The 25,529-nt window shown below is 42.6% G+C and overlaps 1 protein-coding gene and 1 non-coding gene across 2 annotated transcripts in view; one reads left to right on the plus strand and one right to left on the minus strand.

Moving 5' to 3' along the window:
- The window catches only part of Npl4 (nuclear protein localization 4), a 204,879-nt gene extending 181,824 nt beyond the window's left edge, over positions 1–23,055 (minus strand). The window contains exons 1-2 of the mRNA XM_080283672.1: positions 23,003–23,055; positions 13,448–13,682 (exon numbers count right to left, since the gene is read on the minus strand). Of these exons, the coding sequence (XP_080139798.1) occupies positions 13,448–13,682; positions 23,003–23,005 (238 nt within the window). The 5' untranslated portion in view covers positions 23,006–23,055. The remainder of the gene's footprint in view (positions 1–13,447; positions 13,683–23,002) is intronic.
- Positions 23,056–23,913: 858 nt separating this feature from the next.
- On the plus strand, positions 23,914–24,032 carry LOC145414324 (5S ribosomal RNA). The gene has a single exon (XR_013899863.1). It is a non-coding gene; the product is annotated as a 5S ribosomal RNA (ribosomal RNA).
- The last annotated feature ends 1,497 nt before the right edge of the window (positions 24,033–25,529 follow it).

The raw sequence follows: 25,529 nt of genomic DNA on the forward strand, positions 1-25,529 counted from the left end.
GCAGGGGGAAGTTGTACAAAAAAGGCAGGTAACTCTCATACTCCATGGCAAAGGTCTGTAGTGTGCGGACTGGCGGGACAAGAACAACAACATGGTGGCATTAGTATGCACATATGCCACCAGAGACGCGCTGTGATTGGTAGTTGGGCTGCAATTTTCAGTTTGAATCCCGCAGTTTACAGTTCTCCTCGGAAAAGGCCCACTTAGGTGCCTAGATCCGCGATTTTCATGACTTAACTGATTTAAGGTTGCCGGCAGTCTGACAGCCACCTAGCCATGATTTACGAATCTGTGATTTATGGAGGGATGGGGTGGAGAGGTATATGAGAGAGGGGGGTGTGAGTTGGGAGCAGGGTAGTGAAATGGCGGGGGACAGGGCGACTTGGAGGCGATTTGTTTGTGGCCACCCCAAACGGGATTGAGGCGTCTGGCAATAGATAGATAGATAGATTTATGAACACGCGATTTAAGAGGATTAAGTGTATATGTATAGCATCTCGTATGCAAAAACACATATAAATGAATAAATTAAAAATTTTGAAGTGTAAAAGAGAGAGAGAGGGAGAGGGGGGGGGGGATGAGCAGTGCAGGTGACAAGGAAGCAGACGCAGTGGGGTATTGAGAGGTGGAGGAGGAGGGGTGGGGAAGTCACTCTCTGGGGGGTAGCAGCTGAGCCAGAGTTGCCAAATGGAACTTTACACTCGAGTTTAGGCTCCATATGTCCCACCCTAAGCAGCCCTGTGGAGAGAAGTATGACCGCCAGTTTTTTAGAGCTTCTACAATCGACGTTCATAGCACTCCACGCACCAAACAAACAGCGCCAATGTCGATCGTCGTCCATAGCACCTTAGGAGTTAAGGATACCTCTAATGGGTGGATACTAGGAGGGGGTGCTTGTAATACGGTGTTCTAAACAAGTGTTTTATTATCCTGTGCATCAAATGGGTATGTAAAAAACATGTTTCTCCACTGCTAGAGATGAAGTTTCTGGAGGTATGGGTCTGGTAATGTTTTGTGTGGTGACTGTTTTATGTGTGCAGCTGTGCTGTGTGGCTCTGTTATCGCTCACAAAGTCAAAGCCATAGTCAAATGTTTATTTAGCCATAGAGATTACAATAGTTGACATAATACTTAGTCTCCTAGCAGCTCAGCCTTTTGAGAGTCCAGGAACTCTCTTTAAAGGCACCTTGTTTTTCTTGCACTTTTGGTAAACATCAATTGTCTAGTAAGGCTAAAACTACGATTTTACTAAATCAGTCGTATGACTTTTAAGTAATAATGGTCATCCCCAAATGACAATAGTTTAAGATTTTAATAAGGGGTATATACAAGATAGCACTACAACAAGACGGAGGTAATTTTTATATTAATACCAGTAATAATAGTAACAATAATAATAACTACCACAATAACAATAATAATAATAAATAATAATACTAATGAAAGTCAACTAATTTAAAGAATTAGTACTTTGATAGTAAGTATGATTTATAAGCAGATCTGAAAGATAGAGCCTCGCTTAGTTCCCGAATGGCCATTGGGATACCATTCCAAACTTTGGGTCCCTGATAAATGGTATGTGACTGGGACTGGGTTGAAGCCATGACCGGTATTTTTAGATTACAGTTATTTTGGAGATTATACCGATCATTCATATTAAAATCAAAGTAACTGTTAAATGACAGGTTGTGCAGACTCTTGTAAACAAACAAAGCAGTGCAGTAGGACTTAATATCAGGCAATTTTAGGATACCCAATTTCTTGAAAGATGGATTAGTGTGGTCATATTTGCGTAAGTTTTCCATTATGTGGACCGATTTCTTTTGGGTTATAAATAAGCGGTTTAGCTGTGTTTTATAAGCATCACTCCATACATTGTTACAATAAAACAATAAAGGAAAAATCAGCGAGTAATAAATGAGCTTAAATGACCGTGTTGTTAGTTGATTACGAATTTCGTACATGATACCATACTGTTTGCTAATCTTTGTATGGAGATACTGGATATGTAAATGCCATGACAAACGTTCATCAATTATAACACCAAGAAATTTTATACTGTCCACTCTTTCAATTAACTGGGCACCTATGTAGATGTTCGGTTGATTTGCAGTGCTTTGTTTCCTTCTAAATATAATGTAATGAGATTTGCTTACGTTTAGCGTGAGTTTGTTGCTTGTTATCCATTTTTTAATATCTGTTAGGCTGCTATTTACAACATTTGATAGTTCATTGAGATTTTGGTGGCTTGCATAAAAGGTACTATCAGCAGCAAATAGTACTGGCTTCATATGTGAGGTAGTGTACACGATGTCATTTATGTACAAAATAAACAAGAGTGGTCCTAAGACAAACCCCTGGGGAACTCCAGATTCTACTGGCATACAGGTATACTGGCACTGTTTGTATTGCACAAACTGTTTGCGATTGGCTAAGTAGGAAGCAAACCATTGATTTGAAGTGCCTCGTATACCATAGTGGTCAAGCTTCTTTAGTAATATAGAGTGATTAACCGTATCAAATGCCTTGGCCAGATCTAGAAATACACCCATAGTAAATTCATTTTCATCAAATGAAGCCAGCACATCCTTGGTGAATGAGAGCAAAGCACTCTCGGTCGACAATTTTTCCCTAAAACCAAATTGTGAATCAGTGATAATATTGTTGGTGGTGCAAAATTGAATTAACCTACCATAAACCAATTTCTCTATTATCTTACTGATTGCTGGCAGGATTGAGATAGGGCGATAATTGCTTAACAGCTTACGATCACCAGCTTTAAAAACTGGAATGACTTTGGCCAACTTCAACATGTCAGGAAACTTTCCAGTTTCAAAAGATAAATTAAAGAGGAAGACAAGTACAGGAACTAGATAGGCCATTATTTCCTTAATGATAGACATAGGGATATCGTCATATCCGGGACCAACATTCCGTAAATTTTTTATAGTCTGAGTAACTACATGTTCAGTAGTAGGTGACAAAACGAATACACTGTCTTGCCTATTGCGTAAATATGAATAGAAATTAACCTCAGACTCTCCAACAGACTCAGCAAGTTTCTTACCAACACTGACAAAGTAATTATTAAAATGGTCAGCTACTTCCTTAGGTTCATATACCTCATTATTGTTTACTAAATAAAAGCAATTATTTCTCTGTCGTGAAGAAGGCTTATTAAGGATAGAGTTTATTATACACCATGTTATTTTACTGTTACCTATATTTTCACTTATTTTATTCTTATAGTAATCTGACTTTGCCTTTCTGATTGTAGCTGTGATTTCATTGCGCAGTCTCACCTTTAGAAGCCGGAGCGATAACATTTTTGCCTGTGTGTGTGTGTGTGTGTGTGTGTGTGTGTGTGTGTACCTGTTCCCATTAATCTCATGAATGGCTTGAACTATCAACATCAAATCTTCAGGGTATCAAAATATGGCCAAAATCTTGGACGAGTTCAAAAATGGGCACTCGGGGTTAAGGTCAAGCTCACCAAAATGGGTGCCAAAAATGTGGTAGATGGGGATGCCCATCATCCACCCATTTAGTATAGTAGTACCCTGTTTTTAGGGTAACTCTACATCGAGTGGCAAGTCAAATGATATCCTGTCAACCAGGAAATCATTTGCAATGCTGGGTGGTAACCTTATAACCAACCAACACACGTTCCCTACGTGACAGCAAGTGGGTTGGCAGAGAGTTAGTGCCTCTCCCCAGAAAACAACTAACTAAAAATACGAAGAAAAAGCCTCAGACCATGACTGACCAAATGATGACAACTAAGGATCATACACAGGACATGATCCGGATGGCGACGTGAAATGTAAGGGGTGCGAATCATGAGGTGAAAGAGAGGGAGAGATTGTCCAGTGGCTTGAAGGTGTGAAAGTGGATGTATGTGGATTAACTGAAACAAAATGGAGAGGTGAGAGTGTGAGAGAATGGGAGTATGGATGGGGTAAATGTGCAGAAGTGGGTGAGAATGGCAGGGCAAAAGAAGGAGTGTGTATTGTTGTGAGTAACAGATGGAAGGAGAATATAAGACAGTATGGATCAGTTGGCTCAAGGATTGTGTGGGTAAGACTGAAAGCTGGACTACAAATGTGGGCGACTCGTTTCGTTTAGTTTTTTAAAGGCTCCAACATGCTTGCATGTGCCGGCCTTGGTCACCTAATGGCGGCTCTCCACGCTGCACGATCCACTGCAGCCTCCCTGTTCAGTCCCTTAACCCTAAGGTCACACTTAATGACCTCGTCCCATGTCTTGCTCGGTCTACCCCTCATAACCCCACCCCCAATATTAACACTTCTCACCTTCCTCACCCAATTATCATCCCCCATCCTCTCCACATGTCCAAACCACCTCAATCTACCTCTCCTCATCACAACACCAATACACTCCAGTCCCATCCTACCTCTCAACTCTTCCACTGTAAACCCAGCCCCTCCAGGCCTTGGACGCAGGGACGCACTGCACATCCACCTAATCATTGCCATTTCTGTACGTCTAAGCCGGCGAATGTCTTCCTCCTTCACTGCCCAGGTCTCACTGCCATACAGCATTACACTCCTAACACATGCTGCATACAAAGACCCCTTAGCACGTAGGGAGAGCCCTCTCAATGTCAGGAGAGGCAAGAGCTCCCTGAACTTCTTCCAACCACTTCACACCCTAGCCACAGAGCTAGCTCCAGCCCCACCTCCAGCACACAACATGTCTCCCAAATAACAAAACTCTTCCACACACTCAAGAGATTCACCAGCAAGTTCAATCCTTTCACGTCTGATGGTCTCCACCTGCTCACCCCGGCACGCCGTACACATAAAATCAGCATTATCTGGCAGTCTACCTCTGATACCACTACATCTCTTATGCACCCATTTATCACACACACCGCACAAGATGGAATTACTTCCCACGCCCTTGTGGCAAACTGCACATGGCCATTCTCCCTCGTCTTTGACAGTATCGCCACCAACCCTAGATATCATCACTTTTGTTTTATCTGCATTTACCCTTAAACCCTTTTGCCCCATACCATCTCTCCACTTCCTAAACCTTTCCTCCGCCTCCCTTTCATTCTCTGCAATCAACACCAAATCATCAGCATACAACAACTCCCACGGGAGTCCGTTTCTAAAGTCACGTGAAAGGGCTTCAAGTACCATGATAAACAACATGGGACTCAATACTGACCCCTGATGCACACCAACATTCACGGAAAACTCATCACTCAAATCTCCGTTCAGTCTCACCTGGGTGTGAGCACCCACATACATGGCCATAACCACCCTAACCAGCCACTCCTCCAAGCCAAGCTTTCTCATTGCCCACTTCACCACCTCTCTAGGGACTCTGTCAAAGGCCTTTTCCAAATCAACAAAAACAAAATAAAGATCCCTTCTCCTACCAATACATTTTTCCTGAAGATGTCGAACAATGAATATGGCATCAGTGGTCCCCCTACCTGGCATAAACCCAAACTGCACCTCATCAATATTCACTCTTCTCTAATCATACCTTCTAAAACTCTCTCCATTACCTTCATTATCTGATCTAAAAGCTTTATACCTCTATAATTTCCTCTTTCCAGGGCATCACCCTTCCCTTTATACACATTTACAATTACACTCTTCAGCCAATCATCTGGGACAACACACTCATAAATAATCCTATTTATCAGGTCAGTGACTAAACTCACCCCTTTATCGCCTGAGGCCTTCAACATTTCAGCAGTCAACCCAGACACACCTGCTGCCTTCCCCACCCTCATCCTGCCTATTGCCTCACTCACAGTAGCAGTATCAATCAAAGGTCAAGGGCCAGACACTGGATCTGCTGGCTCCAAACCTTCCCTGTCCCAGTCAAACTCCTCATTCAACAACCGGTTATAATGCTCTCTCCATGCATCTTTAATATCCTCACTGTTCACCACTACCTTTCCTTCATCACTCTTCACACACTGCTCACCTATGATATACCGAATATCCCTCTTCACCTGACCTGCCACCCTAAATATATTTTTCCTTTCCCCATGATTTAGGTTATCAAGTAATTGTCTCTGTGACTCAGACTTTGCCCTGTATACCTCTCTCCTAGCCCTACGCTTGGCAGCCAAATATTCCTCTTTGCTACCACCCTTCTTCCATTCCCAGAAAAGCCTTCTTTTCTCCTTAATTGCAGCTTCTACACCCTCATCCCACCACCAAGTTACTTTATGTCTTGGTGGTCCTCTTGTCCAGCCGCATGTTACATAAGTAACTCTCAAGAAATTGTTCTTGAGGGCTCTGTACTGTTCATTAACGCCTCTGTCTACAGCTCCCTGTTCAGCCACCACTCTCCTCAACTCGCTATAGAAGGCATCCCTTACTACTTGGTTTTTCAGCTTCCATATTTTCCTCCTAGGTACATAAGTCCTCTTTTTCATCACTTGTTCTTTAAGCACCATATCACAAATCAATAGTTTGTGCTGCTGCACACACTCCTCACTTCCTATAACTTTAACATCCCTTACTAACCTCCTATCGGCCCTCCTAACCAGAAAATAATCTATCTGACTGCTATTTCCCCCAGACTCATACGTAATTAACCTACTGTCTCTTTTCCTAAAATATGTGTTGCACACAATCATGTCCACTGCCTCCCCAAACTCGAGTATCCTTTCCCCTTCTGCATTCCTTAGACCATATGCACATCCTCCATGCACTCCTTCATAACCTTGTGCTGCTTCACCTACATGACCATTTAAGTCCCCTCCCAAAATCACTATCTCATCATCCCGCATACCACCCAATACACGTATTAAATCATCCCAAAATCTATCTTTCTCTGATTCATCCAATCCTGCCTGTGGAGCATATGCCGATATAATCACAGCTATCTTTCTTCCCAACAGAATTTTCACTACCAATATCCTATCGCTTACTCTCAAAACATTCATAACATATTCCACCCATTTCTCCACAACCATCACACCAACACCTCCATATTCGTGTCCCCCCCTGCCAAAACAACTTATAGCAACAGTCCTTCCCAACAATCTTTCTGGCTGATCCACCCCTGTACAGGCCTTCCTGCAAACACGCCACATCCACCCACCTCCTACTGAATGCCTCAACGACTTCCCCTGCTCTTCCCCTCAAACTTCCCACATTCCATGAACCCACCCTCATCCCCATGGGTGATTTACTGTCCCCAGGCTTGCTTTGAAACCTTTTTTGTTTTGTCATCTTCAGTATTAATAAATGGGGACAGACACAGCACAGGTCCCACTCACTGCACAACCCCAGGTTGTGTGTATGTATGTGCCAATGCAAGATCATGCAAGCAGAGTGAGAGAAAAGTTCTGGACAAATGTGGAAGTGTGCATGGAAAAGTTTGAAAGGAATGAGAGTGCTTTTGACTGGTGAAATGAATGGAAAAGTATGGAATGTGAAGGTGGATGGAATAGTTGGTGAGTGGGGTGTGCCTGCTGTGATAGATGAGAATGGCAGTGCTTTAGTGGACATTTGTGCCAGGAGGGGGTTGGTGATAGCCAATACCCTCTTAAGGAACAAGATGATCCACAGGTATACATGGGACGTTATGAGAAGGGTGGATGGTGAACTGAGTGAAAAGAAGGCAATGACTGATTATGTGCGAGTGGATGAAAGGCTGCGAAGATGTGTAATGGATGCAAGAGCATATAGAGGTTGGGTGAGTGGACTTTCTGACCACCACTTGGTGATGGTCAGAATCAAGGTCAAAGTAAAATGAAGAAATAGAAGGGCACAAGGGGAGGAAGGAGTATCTGTAAAGAGAGTGGAAAGGTTACAAGAGGATGAGAAAAAGCAGAATATGAGAGAAGTGGAGGAAAGATTGGGTAAATATGAATTGGAACAGATGGGGGATATGGAAGGTGTGTGCAAGATATTCACAAAAGAACTATGTGCAGCATGTGAGGTGGTGTGTGGGGTGAAGAGAAGACGAAAGGGGGTGCAATAACAGCATGGTGGAATGAAGAGGTGAAACAGGCTGTGGCACAAAAGAAAAATGCATTTAATGAATGGATGAGAAACAGGGGCGTGGAAGAAGCTGAGAAACGGAAGGGAGAGTTATATGCAGAAAGGAAGAGAGAGGTGAAAAGATTAGTATGAGAGAGTAAGAAGAGAGTGGATGAGGAATTTGGAAGGAATTTCAGTGTCAAGTGGAGGGAATGTATGAATATGTTCTGGAAAGAGGTAAAGAGAGTTAGGCAGGGTGGCAATGAAGTTAGCAGGGGAGTGAAGGTTAAAAATGATAAATTACTAGTTGAGAAGGGTGAAAAAGAGAGCAGACGGAGAGAACACTTTAATGAATTGTTGAACATAGAGAATGAAAGTAATGCGAGTATAAGTGGCTGGGGAATGGCTGGGAGAAGAAGGAAGGTAAGAAGACAGGAAGGAATCAGTAGGATGGAAGTTGTGAAAGCAATGAAGAAAGTCAAAATGGGTAAAGCCCCAGGAATTGATGGAGTGTGTGGTGAAATTCTGAAGCATGGGGGAGAGATAGTAATAGAATGGATTTGGAAGATGTGCAAATTGGCCTGGGAGGAAGGTAGAGTCCTGGAGGATTGGAAGTCAGGTATAATTATTCCCTTGTACAATGGGGATAGGGGAAAAAGAAGTGTGGTAATCATAGGGGCATTTGTCTTCTTAGTGTAACAAGAAAAGTATACAGTAGGATACTTATTGACAGAGTTAGGGAAATAACAGAGGAATTAGTTGGAGGAGAACAGGGAGGCTTTAGGAAGGAAAGAGGTTGTGCAGATCAGATATTGTTAGATATTTAGTGGAAAAGTTTCTAGAGAAGGGAAAGAAGTTGTATGCGGCCTTCATGGATTTGGAGAAAGCATATGACAGGGTGGATAGACAAGGATTGCGGAATGTACTAAGAATATATGGAGTAGATGGGAAGTTGTTGAATGCTGTCAAGAGTATGTATAATGGTGCAAAGGCTGCAGTGCATGTGGATAGTGAACTGAGTGAGTTTTTCTACTTGAAGGTTGGGTTGAAACAGGGATGTGTCATGTCTCAATGGTTGTTTAATCTGTATATAGATGGAGTTATAAAAGAGGTACAAGGTAGGGTAGTGGATGTTGGAGTGGCCCTAATGAGAGAGGGAAGTGTTTGGAAACTCCCTGTATTGCTGTTTGCAGATTATACTGTGTTGTTAAGTGAAGACGAAGGGGAGCTGCAAGGCTTGGTGGATGAGTTTGGGAGACTATGTACGCAACAGAATTTAAAGATAATTGTCGGGAGAAGTGAAATTATGTTTTTTTTACAGTGAGGTTGGATGATGAAGAAATTGAAAATTGAGTGCATTTATGTACTTGAGTAGTGTGATGAATAAGGATAGAAGTTTGGAGGGTGAAGTGCTTGAAACAGTACAATAAGGAAGAAAGGTTGCTGGTTTCTTGAAGGTGGTGATAAGAAACAGGGAAGTGAGCATGGAAGTGAAAAAGATATTACATGACAGTATTGTGATACCAACTCTAACATATGGAAGTGAAGCTTGGACATTGTTGGAGGGACACAAGTCAAGAGTGAGAGCAGTGGAAATGAGTTATCTGAGAGAAGCCTGTGGAGTCACATGGAGAGACAGATTGACAAATAAGAAAGTGAAGGAGCGTTGTGGTGTGGATGAGGATGTAATAGGAAGTGTCAGGAGAAGCACACTGAGGTGGTTTGGCCATGTGGAGAGGATGGAGAGTGAGAGACTGATGAGGTGAGTGTATGTGAGTGAGGTGGAGGGGGAGAGAGGGAAAGGAAGGCCAAGGATGAGATAGAGAGATGGAGTGGAGACTGGAGAGGTATTTGAGAGAGGGGGGGGTGAATTGGGAGCAGGGCATTGAAATGGCGGGGGACAGGGTGATGTGGAGGTGATTTGTTTGTGGCCACCCCATATGGGATTAAGGTGTTTGGCAATAGACAGATAGACAGATAGGGCCAACTAGTTTTTACCACCCGCCTTTGGCATCATTATATCTTATGATCGGCATGAGTAATCAACACAAAACCTTCAGGGGTATCAAGATATGGCCAATATCTTGGAGGAGTTCACAAATAGGCACTCGGGGTCAAGGTCAGGGTCACCAAATAGCTGCCATGGGTCAACTAGTTTTTATTGCCCTCCTTCAGCATCATTATATATCGCATGAACGGCTTAAGCTATCAATATGAAACTTCAGCGTATCAAGATATAGCCTAAATCTTGGACTTGGCCAACAGCACATTCTGGTGGGTAAAGAGTTGGGCTGCAGTCCTGACAGACCCGGGTTCAAATCCCGCTGGGGCAGGGAACAGTTTAAGGATTTGAATTTCATAAAATCAGACTTTACTGATCTACCAGAAGACCCGCCAACATGTCGTAAAAATACCCCTGCTAATACCAATACACCAGTCCTGTGTGAGACAGCCCTAGCATGTATTCAGTATGGACGGTGGGTGTTAGCACCGAAGTGGTGACATGTAGAGGTGTGTGGTGCATAAGAGGACTACTGGGCCTTGAAAGCAGGCTGTGAAGCCTATGCCCAGAGTCAGTCACATAAAAAAAAAATAAAAATAAAAAAATAAAAAATTAGCATTCGGCTCTCAAATGCTTTTCTTTCATCATACAATAAGAGGGATGATGCGTGTTGAGCAAAGATTGCTATATACAACTATGTGCCTCTCATGTCAAGATACTCTCTTAACAGAGAGGACTCATTTCAATGTGTGAGCTGTGGGAATGGTACTGGTTAAGTCAGCTGTTGCTCTGTACTACTGTACTTGGTCTGTCTGACTGAGCAGACCCATCAACTGCCGGTAAGGTACTGTCCCTCTAAGGTTGCTCCATAGGTTCCCTTCGCTGCTGATGCTCTGCCTGCCTGTTAGTGTGGTGTGTCCTGTGAAGTGCTCAATTATATGTATTATACGGACCAAGGCCGACACATGCAAGCATATTTGAGCCTTTAAAAACGAAAACGAAATGGAGTGTACCTATTCTACAAGCAGGGAACATGCTGTCTGTGATTCCATCCAACCCAAATTTACATTGGTAACTGAGGAGTGGTGGATGATGATCAAATCAAAGCAGAGCTAGGTGAATTCTACTTTCTCCTTTCAAGGATTCAGAGGAATCCTTCAAAGAAGAAAGTGTTCTGATTGACGTGTTGTATTTGCAACATTAGGAGCAGTCAGTGGTGATGTACAGTGCACTGTTCTGTACGGTTTGCAAGGTACTGCTGTGGGTATTTCCTGTACACAAGGAAACCATTTACTATGCTGGGTGGTAACCATATCACCAACCTATGGTGCCTGGTGGTTTAGTGGGTAATTAAGGTGCTCCAGTCAGATTGAGCCTGTGTAGGTTTATATCCAAGGGGTGGTTGGGGTTTACTGCTCACAAATGCCAGTCAAGGATGAGTGAGGCTAGTCACTCTTAACTTAAATGTCAGGACCACCTTGCCTAGCCCCAGGCTCCAAAGCTCCTCACGGGGCAACACAGGATTAGATGATGCATGTATGCAAGTACGTTAGGTAGGATGGGGGTTTGCACCAGGGTGGCACAGGACAATACTGATCTCATACATATAATGTTTGTGGAGTAGGGAAAGAGGTTCTTTTTATCTATCTATCTATCTATCTATTGCCAGACGCCTCAACCCCGTTTAGGGTGGCCACAAACAAATCGCCTCCAAGTCGCCCTGTCCCCCGCCATTTCACTGCCCTGCTCCCAACTCACACCCCCCTCTCTCATATACCTCTCCACCCCATCCCTCCATCTCATCCTCGGCCTCCCCCTCCCCCTTCCCCCCTCCACCTCACTCACATACACTCTCTTCGTCAGTCTTTCACCCTCCATCCTCTCCAAATGGCCAAACCACATCAGTGTGTTCCTCATAACGCTTCCTATCACATCCACATCCACACCACAACGCTCCTTTATATCCTCATTCGTCAGCCTGTCTCTCCATGTGACTCCACAGGCTCCTCTTAAATAACTCATTTCCACTGCTCTCACTCTTGACTTGTGTCCTTCCAACAATGTCCAAGCTTCACTTCCATACGTTAGAGTTGGTATCACAATACTGTCATGTAGTAACTTTTTCACTTCCATGCTCACTTCCCTGTTTCTTATCACTGCTTTCAAAGAACCAGCAACCTTTCTTCCCTGCTGTACCCTTTCAAGCACTTCACCCTCCAAACCTCCATCCTTACTCATCACACTACCCAAGTACTTAAACATACTCACATTTTCCAATTCCTCACCATCCAACCTCGCTGTACATTCACTAACTTCACCTCTCTCAAAGACCATCACTTTACTCTTCCCTACATTCACCTTTAGATTCTGTTTCTTACACACTCTCTCAAACTCATCCACCAAGCCTTGCAGCTCCCCTTCGTCTTCACTCAACAAAACAGTATCATCTGCAAACAACAATACAGGGAGTTTCCAAACACTATCCTCTCTCACCAGGGCCACTCCAACATCCACTACCCTACCTTGTACCTCTTTTATTACCCCATCCATGTACAGATTGAACAACCATGGAGACATGACACATCCCTGTTTCAAACCAACTTTCAAAGAGAAAAATTCACTTAGTTCACCATCCACACACACTGCAGCCTTCGCACCATCGTACATACTTTTCACAGCATTCAACAACTTCCCATCTACTCCATATATTCTTAACACTTTCCACAATCCTTGTCTATCCACCCTGTCATATGCTTTCTCCAAATCCATGAACGCCGCATACAACTTCTTTCCCTTCTCTAGAAACTTTTCCACTAAAGATCTAAGAATGAATATCTGATCTACACAACCTCTTCCCTTCCTAAAGCCTCCCTGTTCTTCTCCAACTAATTTCTCTGTTCTTTCTCTAACTCTGTCTATAAGTATCCTACCATACACTTTTCCTATTATACTAAGAAGACAAATGCCCCTATGATTACCACACACTTCTTTTTCCCCTTTTCCTTTGTACAAGGGAATAATTATACCTGACTTCCAATCCTCCGGGACTCTACCTTCCTCCCAGGCCAATATGCACATCTTTTTATCGCCAAAAGTTATTTAGCAATTGTCCTTAGTACTTTTTTTTTTTTTAATGCAAGAACAAACCAAAGGCCAGGGGCTTGCAAACTGTTCCCTCCAAGAAAAAACAAAAACTAGATAACTGAGAGCCTAATTCAAGATCCAATCATTTTGAGATGCCTGGACACACTGCGTTTGAAAGGCTGGAGATCATACGCAGCAGGAAAAGCAAACAGAGGGAGACAGTTCCAGAGCTGACCTGTCACATACATGATGGACTGGGAGTATAGGAAGGCAACACCTCCTTACGTCTTGCATGTGATCCAGTGTCATATGTCATTCCAAGGATCTGTGGAGGGAGTATGTGGTACTATTCCCTGTTAAGTGCAATGACAAACCTCACCTCCATCATCTAACATGTGAAGGAAGAGCATATCTCCATGGTTCAGCTTGCTTCCCTTTAAGGTCTTCCTGGGTGAAGATACAACCTCATTCTTTTTGTCCCGGCTAAGGTATAATGCGAAGCGGAATGAGGGTAGTTCAAATGCTTCATGCACCTTTTCAAACAGTGACTTTGTTGATTCTGTAGGTTTAACTTCCACTCTCTTGGTGCCATTTGGAGATTGGATGCGAATGATCTGAAAAAGGACAATAATACAGCCATTAACAAAAAATTGGATGATGGATGGATGGATGGAACAAAAAAATAAATAAATAAATAAATAAATAAATAAATAAACAAACAGTTCATGGTGCCTTTGACTTTAAAGTCTGGATGTGACTATGGTAATGCAAAAAATAGGGATAGCTATTTGAGTCATATACAAATACGAATGGCACTGTAAGCAATACACCTAAATTTCAATAATGAAGTGATGATTACCTACACACTCATTAAGTCTTGAATTATCTGATAAGCTGACAAATAGTTTAAATGACAATGCATAAACTACAGTACATTACAGTTTAAACCAACCCCATGATTGGTAAAAGTTGAAGGTCTACCCTGTTTCTTTTTAAGTCAACAAATTAGTTCACAAAACTAAGTACCGTGCCCTCGCACAGTGAATGCATTTAGAGTAAACGATTTGCCTAGTGAACCAGCAGGGGGTAATCAGGTCCACAAAATCATAATGAACGAGTTGAATCCAGAGTGAACGAAATCATGGGAAAAATTAGGCCATAACCGCTTTCTCCCATATTGAATGACCCCCCTCCCCGTAGATGATGCACAAGAGGCCAGATCTGAGCAGCCTGTTGAGCAGAATCCAATGGAGGAAAAAGATCTGCCTACGTTGAAGATCAGTAAAATGCTAGTGGCAGTGGATGTTCTCAGAGAAGAGGTCAAGGTAAGTGAAACCAGCTACGGTACCTTAGGACACATGACATGCTCAGTGGAGTAGAAACCACTTTCCGTTATTACACTGAAAGGCACAATAAGGAAGTCAACAGAAGAAAACAAACACTCATAACACGCTACTACCGAACTCAAGAGCAACAGGAGCCAGTTGCCTCTACATTGTCCGCTACACTTCTTGGAGAAGACAATGATGATGTGATGTCAGTGGTGCATCTCTGGACTCTGAAGGTTTTATGGGAGAGATGAATGAGGTACAGCCACGTGGAGAAGTGGTTTTGTCAAGTGATGAGGGCGAGACTTGTGACAGGAAGGAGGCAGTGGAAGCTGATGTGGCGGGGACACCTCAAGTGTATCTCGCTGCCTCGGAAACACCTGTATTCAAGCCAATCAGGACTGCCATCTGCTCCAGTTAAGGCAAATAACCATGTGTTTTATATTTTATGTACCTGTGCTGCATGAGTTTGAAATGTGCCCTTTAGTATATCTCTACGGCTCAAAAAGTTGACTTTGAGGGAGCGGTGCCACCCATATGCTATTGTTCCCATAAGATAATATATGTTGTTCACAGTGAACAAATTCACTGTGAACGAGTTCGTTTGCCACCCATAAACTCGTTCACTATGCGAGGGCACTGTACACTCAATCAAAACAGTAGTGGTGAATGTTCCATGTGAAAAAATCTGATGCTATAAACAATGGATACTGCAAAAAGCCCTACCACATGATCCTGACATCCATGATGGTAGCCTTGCTTTCATAATGATGGTTACCATATATTGCTTGTGGGCATCATTTTCTATTTTATCCATAGTAAATACTTTTATACAGTATTATATGTTTTTATGTATGCGATGAGGAACCACAGGCCAAATGCCCACAAACTGTTCTGAGAGAGAGAGAGAGAGAGAGAGAGAGAGAGAGAGTGTTCATTCTGAAATGCCTGAACACACTGCATTTAAAAGGACACATGAAAATATGGGAATCTTCTTGAGTTACCATGAGCCCTCCTCTATGGTGCTTTTCTGATCTTGTGTATATAAACCTAACCTAACCTAAATTACAGTATGCTACTATCATGACAAGCTTTTCTTTGTCTTTTTAAAGTAATCTATCTGACACTGGCCAAAGAACTGACACAGTTCCCTCAGGCTCAGCAGTCCTCTTATGTGCAACAGATGGCACTACACATCTTCACATGTCACAATTTGGAAGCTAATAATATCCACTAGCTATAAACATTAAATGCTGGGGCTACACCATTCATGACTAACAATGATCTTGACTAAGGTGTTTTGTATAGCAACAAGCTTTGTGGAAGATAATTTATTTAATGATATTAACTAAGGTGTTTTATATACCGGAGCTTTGTGAAACATAATTTAAGACTGTTTTAATTATGTTTAAATCCCCAAACTGTTCCCTGTCACAGTCTGGCTTCAATCTCATGCTACTTCAGCCAACAGCCCTTTACTACCTAGGTATCTACACCACTACTGTAACTATTTATGGTTAACATCAGGTTTCCTTTCTTACCCTCTTTCAATACACACTTACTGTAGCTAATTATACAAATCTGCTGGCATGAGTAATTAAACACCTAGCAGCAGAAATGTATTATGATACCAACTAAATTCTTCTTCCTGATTGTTTACTATAAACAGTAAGCCTTCATCTTTCACAGTACAGTATTCAACTTTGCTGGCCCCATTTTTACAGGTCGGTAAATCATCTGATCACAGCCTACGACAGGATATGTTTTGGGATAATTTAATACAATTTTTTGTTAAACTATCCAAAAATACACTTTATTTAAGTAAATTTTAGTGTCTGGTGATGCTTTGGGGCATTACAAAGGGCTTTTAAGCCATTACATACCGCAATAACATCTGTGAAAGACCCTTTTTATGTGTCTCTTTTATAGTATTCCCAAAAACTCATTTCCAAAAGGCGGCCAAGATATGTAACCACCATGTGAGATAGACTTACTGTATTTTTTTAACCTGTTCCGCGTTGCCTCCATATATATATATATATATATATATATATATATATATATATATATATATATATATATTTGAACAAACCATTAGTGTCAAAATTGCTGAGTCCGTATATATACAGACTAACTCACAGTACCCTAAACTGCTGAGTCCGTATATACAGTACCTGTATTATGACACAGTTTTCCTCACATTTGCATGTAAATATTTAAGTCTGCCCTTAAAAGTGTGACACAAAATTGGATGACAGACATCCCTCCTCCCCTCTCATGCCTTATAAAAAAAAAAAAAAAAAAAAATCATATGAAAGTACGTATTAATAGCATGAAACCCCAACTTCCTATCATTATAGTTTCAACTGTGGCTGCAATAGATATACCAGGATGTGCTTCCATGCTACAAGTACTTCATAAATCCATCCACTCCACACCAAAATGGACTTCTATCCACATCAGCTGCTGACAGTTTCTGAAAGTAGTCATCTGATGCAAATCTGGGTCATGCCACGATCATTTTATTTTTCGTTTCGTTTCATTTTTGAGGGCTCCAGCATGCATGCATGCATAGGCCTTGGTCACCTTATGATGGCTCTCTATGCTGCATGATCTATAGCAGCCTCCCTGTTCAGTACCTTAACCCTGAGGTCACAATGACCTCATCCTACGTCGTTTTCCATCTACCCCTTGCAACCCCACCCCCAATATTAACGCGTCTCACTTTCTACACCCAGTTATCATCCCCCATCCTCTCCACATGCCCAAACCACATCAATCTACTTCTCCTCATCACAACACCAATACATTCCAGTCCCATCCTACCTCTCAACTCTTCCATCGTAAACCCAGTCCCCCAAGGCCTTGCACGCTGGGACATACTGCACATCCACCTAATCATTGTCATTTCTGTACGTTTTGGCCTGCGAATATCCTCTTCCTTTACTGCCCAGGTCTCACTACTATACAGCATTACACTCCTAACACATGCTGCACACAAAGACCCCTCAGCACATAGGGAGAACCCTTTCAATGTCAGAAGATGCAACAGTTCCCTGAACTTCTTCCAACCACTTCTCACCCTAGCCACAGAGCTAGCTCCAGCCCCACCTCCAGCACATAACATGTCTCCCAAAACACAAAACTCTTCCACATACTCATAAGACTCACCAGCAAGTTCAGTCCTTTCATGCCTGAAAATCTCCACCTAATCTCCCATATAAACCGCACACATAAAATCAGCATTATCTCGCAGTCTACCTCTAATACCACTACATCTCTTATGCACCCACTTATCACAAACACTGCACAAGATGTAATTACTTCCCACGCCCTCGTGGCAAACTGCACATGGCTGCTCTCCCTCTTCTTTCACACTACCACCATCACTTTTGTTTTATCTGCATTTACTCTTAAGCCCTTGTGCACCATACCATCTCTCCACTTCCTAAATCTTTCCTCTGTCTCCCTTTCATTCTCTGCAATCAACACCAAATCATCATCATACAACATCTCCCACGGGAGTCCATTTCTGAAGTCGTGTGAGAGGGCTTCAAGTACAATGATAAACACCAAGGGACTCAAAACTGATCCCTGATGCACACCAACATTCACGGAAAACTCATCACACAAGTCTCCATTGACTCTTACCTGGGTGTAAGCACCCACATACATGGCCATAACCACCCTAACCAGCCACTCCTCCATCCCAAGCTTTCTAATTGCTCACCTCACCACCTCTCTAGGGACTCTGTCAAAGGCCTTCTTCAAATCAATAAAACAAAGAACAGTTCCCTTTTCTTTCCTGTTTATTTTTCCTGAAGCTGTCGAACAATGAATATAGCATCAGTTGTCCCCCTGCCTGGCATAAACCCAAACTGCATCTCATCAATATTCACTCTTTCTTTAACCATTCCTTCTAGAACTCTCTCCATCACCTTCATTATCTGATGTAAAGGTTTATACCTCTATAATTTCCTCTTTCCAGGGCATCACTCTACCTTTTGTACACATTTACAATTACACTCTTCAGCCAATCATCTGAGACAACACACACATATATAATCATATTTATCAGGTCCGTGACTAACCTAACTCCTATATTTCCTGAGGCCTTCAACATTTCAGCAGTCAACCTTGAACCCAGGCACACCTGCTGCCTTCCCCACCCACATCCTGCCTACTGCCTCACTCACAGTAGCAGTGTCAATCAAAGGCCAAGGGTCAAACACTAGATCTGCTGGCTCCAAACCTTTCCTGTTCCAGTCAAACTCCTCATTCAACAACTGGCTATAATGCTCTCTCTCTCCATACATCTTAAATATCCCCACTGTTCACCATTACCCTTCCTTCATAATTCTTTACACACTGCTCACCTATAACATCCCGATTATCCCTCTTCACCTGCTTTGCCACCTTAAATATCATATTTTTACTTTCCACATGATTTAGGTTACTGTACCAAGCAAAAGTCTCTGTGACTCAGACTTCACCCTGTATACCTCTCTTCTAGTCCTACGTTTGGCAGCCAAGTATTCATCCTTGTTATCACCCTTCTTCCATTCCCGGAAAAGCCTTCTATTCTCCTTAACTGCAGCTTCTACACCCTCATCCCACCACCATCCATCTATCCATTGCCAGACGCCATGTATCCCAAATGGAGTGGCCAAGGGCTTAGAGTTAATTGTTTTTACAGGGAGGGGCACCAATCCTCCACCAACCCCACTTGACACATAGGGATGCCAACAGCATCTGGTGTTCCCAGGCGGTCACCCATCCAAGTACTAACCAGACCCAACGTTGCTTAACCAAGTTACTTTATGTCTTGGTGGGCCTCTTGTCCAGTTGCATACTGCATCAGCAACTCTGTTGTTTTTGTGGGCTCTGTACTGTTCACTGACACCTCTGTCAACAGCTCCTTGTTCAACCATCACTCTCCTCATCTCGTTATAGAAAACATCCCTTACTGTTTGGTTTTCCAGCTTCCATATTTTCCTCTTAGGTACATAAGTTCTCATTTTCATCAATCGTTCTTTAAGCACCATGTCACATATTAATAATTTGTGCTGCTGCACACGCTCCTCACTTCCTATAACATTAACATCCCTGACTAACCTCCTATCAGCCCTCCTGACCATAAAATAATTTATCTGACTGCTACTTCCCCAAGACTCGTATGTAATCAATCTACTCTCTCATTTCCTAAAACGTGTGTTGCACACAATCACGTTCAATGTCTCCCCAAACTCGAGTATCCTTTCCCTTTCCGCATTTCTTGTACCATACAGACATCCCCCATGTACTCCTTCATATCCTTGAACTGCTTCACCCACATGACCATTTAAGTCCCATCCCAAAACCACTATATATCTCATCATCCCCCATACCATCTACTACATGTATTAAATAATCTCAAAATCTAACCTTCTCTACCTCATCCATGCCTGCCTGTGAAGCATATGCCAATATAATTGCAATCATCATTCCACCGAACAAAATTTTCACTACTAGTATCCTATCACTTACTCTCATAACATCCATAATATATTCCACCCATTTCTCTGCAACCAACACACCCACACCCCCACATCTGCCTGTTCCCTCCTGCCAAAACAACTTATAGCAGCAATCCTTCCCAACAATTTTTCTGTTTGATGCCAATGATATTGGGCTTACTCACCACTTCCAGTCGAAGTTGGAGAACTTCCATGTGATGAACTAACTGATCATGATGCATAAATTGCGTACATAATGATGGTAATATGAGTAAATGCAAGCAAATAGAAGTAAATCATAAAATCAATTAATGTAAGGAAAATAATGTAAGAAATGTGTGATATACCTGGTAACTAATGTGACTGTGTGCAGCATGAGTGTTTTTTGTGCCTTATGCGAGTGTTTATAGTTCTTTATACCAATATAAAAAAAAAAAAAAAAAAAAACTATGAAAATACGTAAAATTAACACGGAAACCTTACTTCCCATCATCATAGTTTCGACCGTGGCTGCATTATGTAAACCAGGTTGCGTTTTCATAAGTACAGTACTACGTGCATCCACCCACTCCACACCAAATTGGATTATTGATCCACATCAGCCACTGGCAGTATCTGAAAGTAGCCATCTGATGCATTTTGGGCGTGCTGGACCAAAACATCTGATTCCAGGCGGAAAACAGCCAAAGTGAGCACTTTTACTATAACTAGGCTTATTTTGACCACTTTTCAGATCTAGTCATGAAAAAAAAAAAAAAAAAAAGTTGAAAATGGCTTGCACTGTGGGTCACACAGCCTCCCGAACACTCAGCATGGAACGGGTTAATGATATGGTGGTACATAAGAGAAATAATGGTATTAGAGAGGAGGACTGTGATGTGGTGCTGTTTGCATGTGTGTGGTGTGTTGGGGATAGCATGAAGAGATTGGCATGCGTGAAGGGACTTATCTTGCTGGAGAGTCCCTTGAGTGTGTGAAGGAGATTTGTTATTTGGGGGACATGTTATGTGCTGGAGGTGGGGCTCCAGCTAGCTCTGTGACTGAAGTGGGGAGTACAATAGTTCGAGGGAATTCAGGGAGCTGTTGCCTCTCCTAACATTGAAAGGGCTCTCCCTCCTTGCTAAGGGATCCTTGCATGCATTAAGTGTTAGGAGTGTAATGGTGTATGGTAGTAATACCTGGGCAATAAAGGAAGAGGATACTTGAAGGCTCACACATATGGAAATGACAATGGTTAGATGGATGTGTAGTGCAACAGGAGAGGCAACAGCACCCTGAATTTCTTCCAACTACTCCTCACTCTAGCTACAGAGCTAACTCCTGCCCCACCTCCAGCACATAACATGGTATTTATTTCCTTTATTGCCGTTTCTTTAGCGGGCAATCTTACCATACCCAGTCGATTTGTGATATCACTAAGTGTACGCCTGTATGTGTTTTTTTTGTGTGCAACATTAATAAATCTTGCTCAATATACTGAAAGATAGATTTTGTTTCCCAACTTCCCAACTGGATGCGGGGTTAGGTCAGGTTAAGCTGGGTTGGGTTAGGTTAGGTTAGGTTAAGGTACCGGTAGATTAAATTATTAGGTATAGTTAAGCTAGGTTCTTAGGTTTAATTAAACACTTAGACTAGCCCTGTCCCTTCCACCATTACTAATATTTCCGATAAAATTGTTAGTCATTTTATGGTTATTATTCATTTGCAAAACAAATGAGGCTTCAAAACACCCAACTGAACTAAAAAAAACTATGGAATGGGAAAAAAAAAAACATCAAAAATAGGAAATGACAATAGAGAAATATTTACCGGTACCCATAATATGTCTCCCATAGGCAGAACGACCATCATCCACTCACTTGATGTAGTGCTGCCTACTTCTTCCTTAGCCTTTATCATTCTTTTTCTGTGCCTGCCCTCCTCTCTTCCTATTTCTCCCATCTTTCCTGTCACTACTTAATGCTTTTCTTTCCGTTACAGGTGGCTTTACATTGAGTGATAAGCCAAATGGTTTCCTGTAAGCCAAGAAACCATTTACAACGCTGGGTGGTAACCATATAACCAAACCATACGTGCTCCCTACGTGTCAAGTGGGTTGGTGGAGGGTTAGTGCCCATCCTTGTAAAACAAATAACTCAGAGGCAAATGGCCACCCCGTACAGGATTATGGCATCTGGCAATAAACAGATGTCTCCCATTTAACAAAACCCTTCCACATACTCAAAAGATTCACCAGCAAGTTCAATCCTCTCAAGCTTGGCAGATAGACCTTGCCAAATCATGTTCCTCCAGTTTTTCTCACTATTTTCGGGGTGGTAAATTACCTTTTCCTGCTGAAAAATTTTCACCATTGTTATCATCATGTTCCTTACGGTAGGCCTTGTTTCCAAAGTAATGGAAGAAACTTAACGTACCCAAAGATGGATTTCATTTCCAAATTTCCCAGCTGGAGGTTAGGTTAGGTTGGGTTAAATGATTAGGTAAAGTTACCATAACTAGGTTGTTAGGTTTCGTTAAACACTTAGGGTCACACAACCCTTCCTGTCATTACGCTGATGAATCAATCAAGACTTGTTGTGGAAGAGCTAAAAACAATGGGGAAACAGGTGTAACAAGAAACATTTAACTATCACCCCAGGAAGTCATAAAAATATAACAGACTCAGGAACAATTGATTTGGGTAGATGCTTATACTGCTTACAGTAAAGCATATATTTACCTTTTGATATTTCATGGGAAGCTGGTTATTTGTGGTCAATAGTCGACTCATAATAATGCAGTTACGGTACTTAAATTCAAGCCATTACACATAACAATGATCAGGCACATCTGGAGTTTGAAAAACAGAGCTAAAGTACACACACATTTCAATTCTGAACATCTTTATTCCCTTCTTAAAGTACTGTATAAAAACCAATTGACATAAGATGCATGTCCACACTCAACTTAGCAATAATAAATATACTACTCTCAACACAATGGACCATCGATATCTGTGAAACTTCACTTACCTTCCAATAGTATACACTATAAGTCATAACATTTCAACCACACCTCAAACACTGTCGTATTACCACAGCCACTATATTTAATCAACGATAAAAGTCCTACCATGGTTATAATTGTGTAAGAATCACTCAACCTCCCGCAACTTGTTTTGCTCAGCTCTGCCTGGGATTCATAAACGCCGGAATTCATAACAAACAAGACCGGACACTGAAAACAAAATACGATCTGGAGAGGCAGTGCATACAGTACTTTGACACTTAAATTTCCATTCGATAGTATGTGTTTATATGCCTCAATTCTCTAGCGGACACCGGTACCAGTCATTTATATCCTCGGCTTGTGCATGTCATCACCACATCAGCTGTTGGGCGGGGAGTTGAAATTTGAGTGTTTCGCAAATCCATGGCGTAATGTTCCTTTTTAGAAAGAAAGTTTGACATTCTTTATGGCATCGTCGCAGCTTGTGAATATAAATTGGTACTTGTCTTGTTTATTCAACAAAAAATGACAGTAGCAACCTAAAATAATTTTTCTTAGCTTTTTGCGGTACTGCACCAGTTATTGACGGAATGATTGATTGACATAGTCAGTCCGAACGCTGATGGAGCCAGGATTCTGTGAGCTTGAATGAGGAGTGAATGAAGCGTGGCCCATTGAACTGGGCAAACTAGGGTGTCTGGACGTTGCTACTCCTCACCTCGCCTTAGGGTAGGAAAGAAGGTCTGGATGATGATGAATGACTGATTGAAATAGTTATTGTTGTAAAGGTATGCAGAGAACATACAGTATACAACAAAAGAAAGTGATGGGTCTTCCCACACACCATCAACAAACAGTTGTACACAGTCACTGGTTACAAGCATAGAAAATGGCAGTACGGTACTAGCTCTCTTCATTATGTGAACGTATCTCAGAAATTAGAATACTCAGGGAGTCAGGTAACATATGGTCAAAGAGGTGGACTTTATGCCCTTGATATCATGAGACTGAGACTTGCTTAGATTATTAGGAAGCTGAACGGCCATACCACGTTGAGTACACCGCTTCCCGTCCGATCAGTGAAGTTAAGCAACGTTGGGTCTGGTTAGTACTTGGATGGGTGACCGCCTGGGAACACCAGATGCTGTTGGCATCCCTATGTGTCAAGTGGGGTTGGTGGAGGATTAGTGCCCCTCCTTGTAAAACAATTAACTCTAAGCCGTTGGCCACCCCGTTTGGGATACATGGCGTCTGGCGATGAATGAATGAATGACCGGAGATGACCCCGTAGGCTACGTTTTAGTTTGTAACACAGGCTGCATCACTCTCTCTTAATGCGAAGAATAGGATTCCACAGCTTATTACGGTGACTGAGCAAATATCGTGGTAAATCAATGAAAATGTGTGAACTACCTTCCATTCTCCGTAAATATGCTGAATTTGTACCAAAGTTCTAGAAAACTACATTACGTATACCGTTACACATAGATAGTTGCCATCCTTCATTCTATCAATCTATCTTACATTTACCGGCAATTGCAACATTCACTAGTGTTATGCTAGGTGTTTTTAGGTCGACTTCTCGTCTTAAGAACACTAGCTACTGAGCGGGGTTCTCTTTCGAGACCGGAAGAACACACTTACCAGAGGAACAGGGCATAAAAACTCGGCAGGCCAACCTTATACATATATTGCCTTAATTCAGATCTTTAACAATAGACAACAGGTATATACTGTGCACAATATTATACAGACAGTCAGGCTGTGGTTATACACAATAATATAGTACGTAGTGAGGGACACTGTCAGGCCTCGATTGACATAAATTACACAATATGTGGCCCGATAGATATGAACACTGGCAGGCTTAGCTATACACACACTATACTAGATGTTACAGTAACATATGGCCAGGTGGATATGGACACTGTCAGGCTCCGTTTCTCATAAATATCATATGGCCTGTTGGATCTGGACACGGACAGGCCTGGATATGCACAATGGTATTAAGCCAGATGGATATAACACTGTTAGGCCCAAGTATACACGACACCATACGGCCCGATGGATGTGGACACTGTCAGGGCTAGATATACGCAACAGTGAGTGGCCAGATAGATAGAGATACTGTAAGGCCTGAGAGCATACGATCTTATATGGTTGGGGTACTAGGGGCTCTGTCAGGTTTCACCATACACATACACTATACACAGAGGAAACTCACTGTCCGATTTTCCTGGACTGTTGGGCTTGGGTAGGTTACAGGTGGTGCCCGGGCGTGGGAGGCAGGTCGTCGGGCGTGTCCTCCCTCAGGAGGCACGGGACTACTGCCAGGGGCGAGGTTGTCTGGCTGGGGCTACGGGTCGGAGTACAGGGAGGCCCTGCCCTGGTGGGGTGTCGACCTGTGCTTTGGCCCCAAGTCGGCATACAGGGAGGCCCTTGGGGCCTCGACCTGTGGTGTGGCCCCCGGGACTGGGACCAAACAGGGCCAATAGGTGCGCCTGTCTGCGTCAGAGCCTGGCGGAGGGTCGTCTGGAACTGGGGCTTGGGAGATCACGCCCTGGGGTCCTGGGGGTGTCCCTGGAGGGCTGGGGGCTGCAGTCACCACTTTGTTGGACTGCCGTCAAGAGCTGCCTGCAGCGTCCCTTTG

This window comes from Coenobita brevimanus, chromosome 98 (assembly GCF_032717465.1).
Source record: "Coenobita brevimanus isolate Jiangsu-jjx chromosome 98, ASM3271746v2, whole genome shotgun sequence".
NCBI lineage: Eukaryota > Metazoa > Arthropoda > Malacostraca > Decapoda > Coenobitidae > Coenobita > Coenobita brevimanus.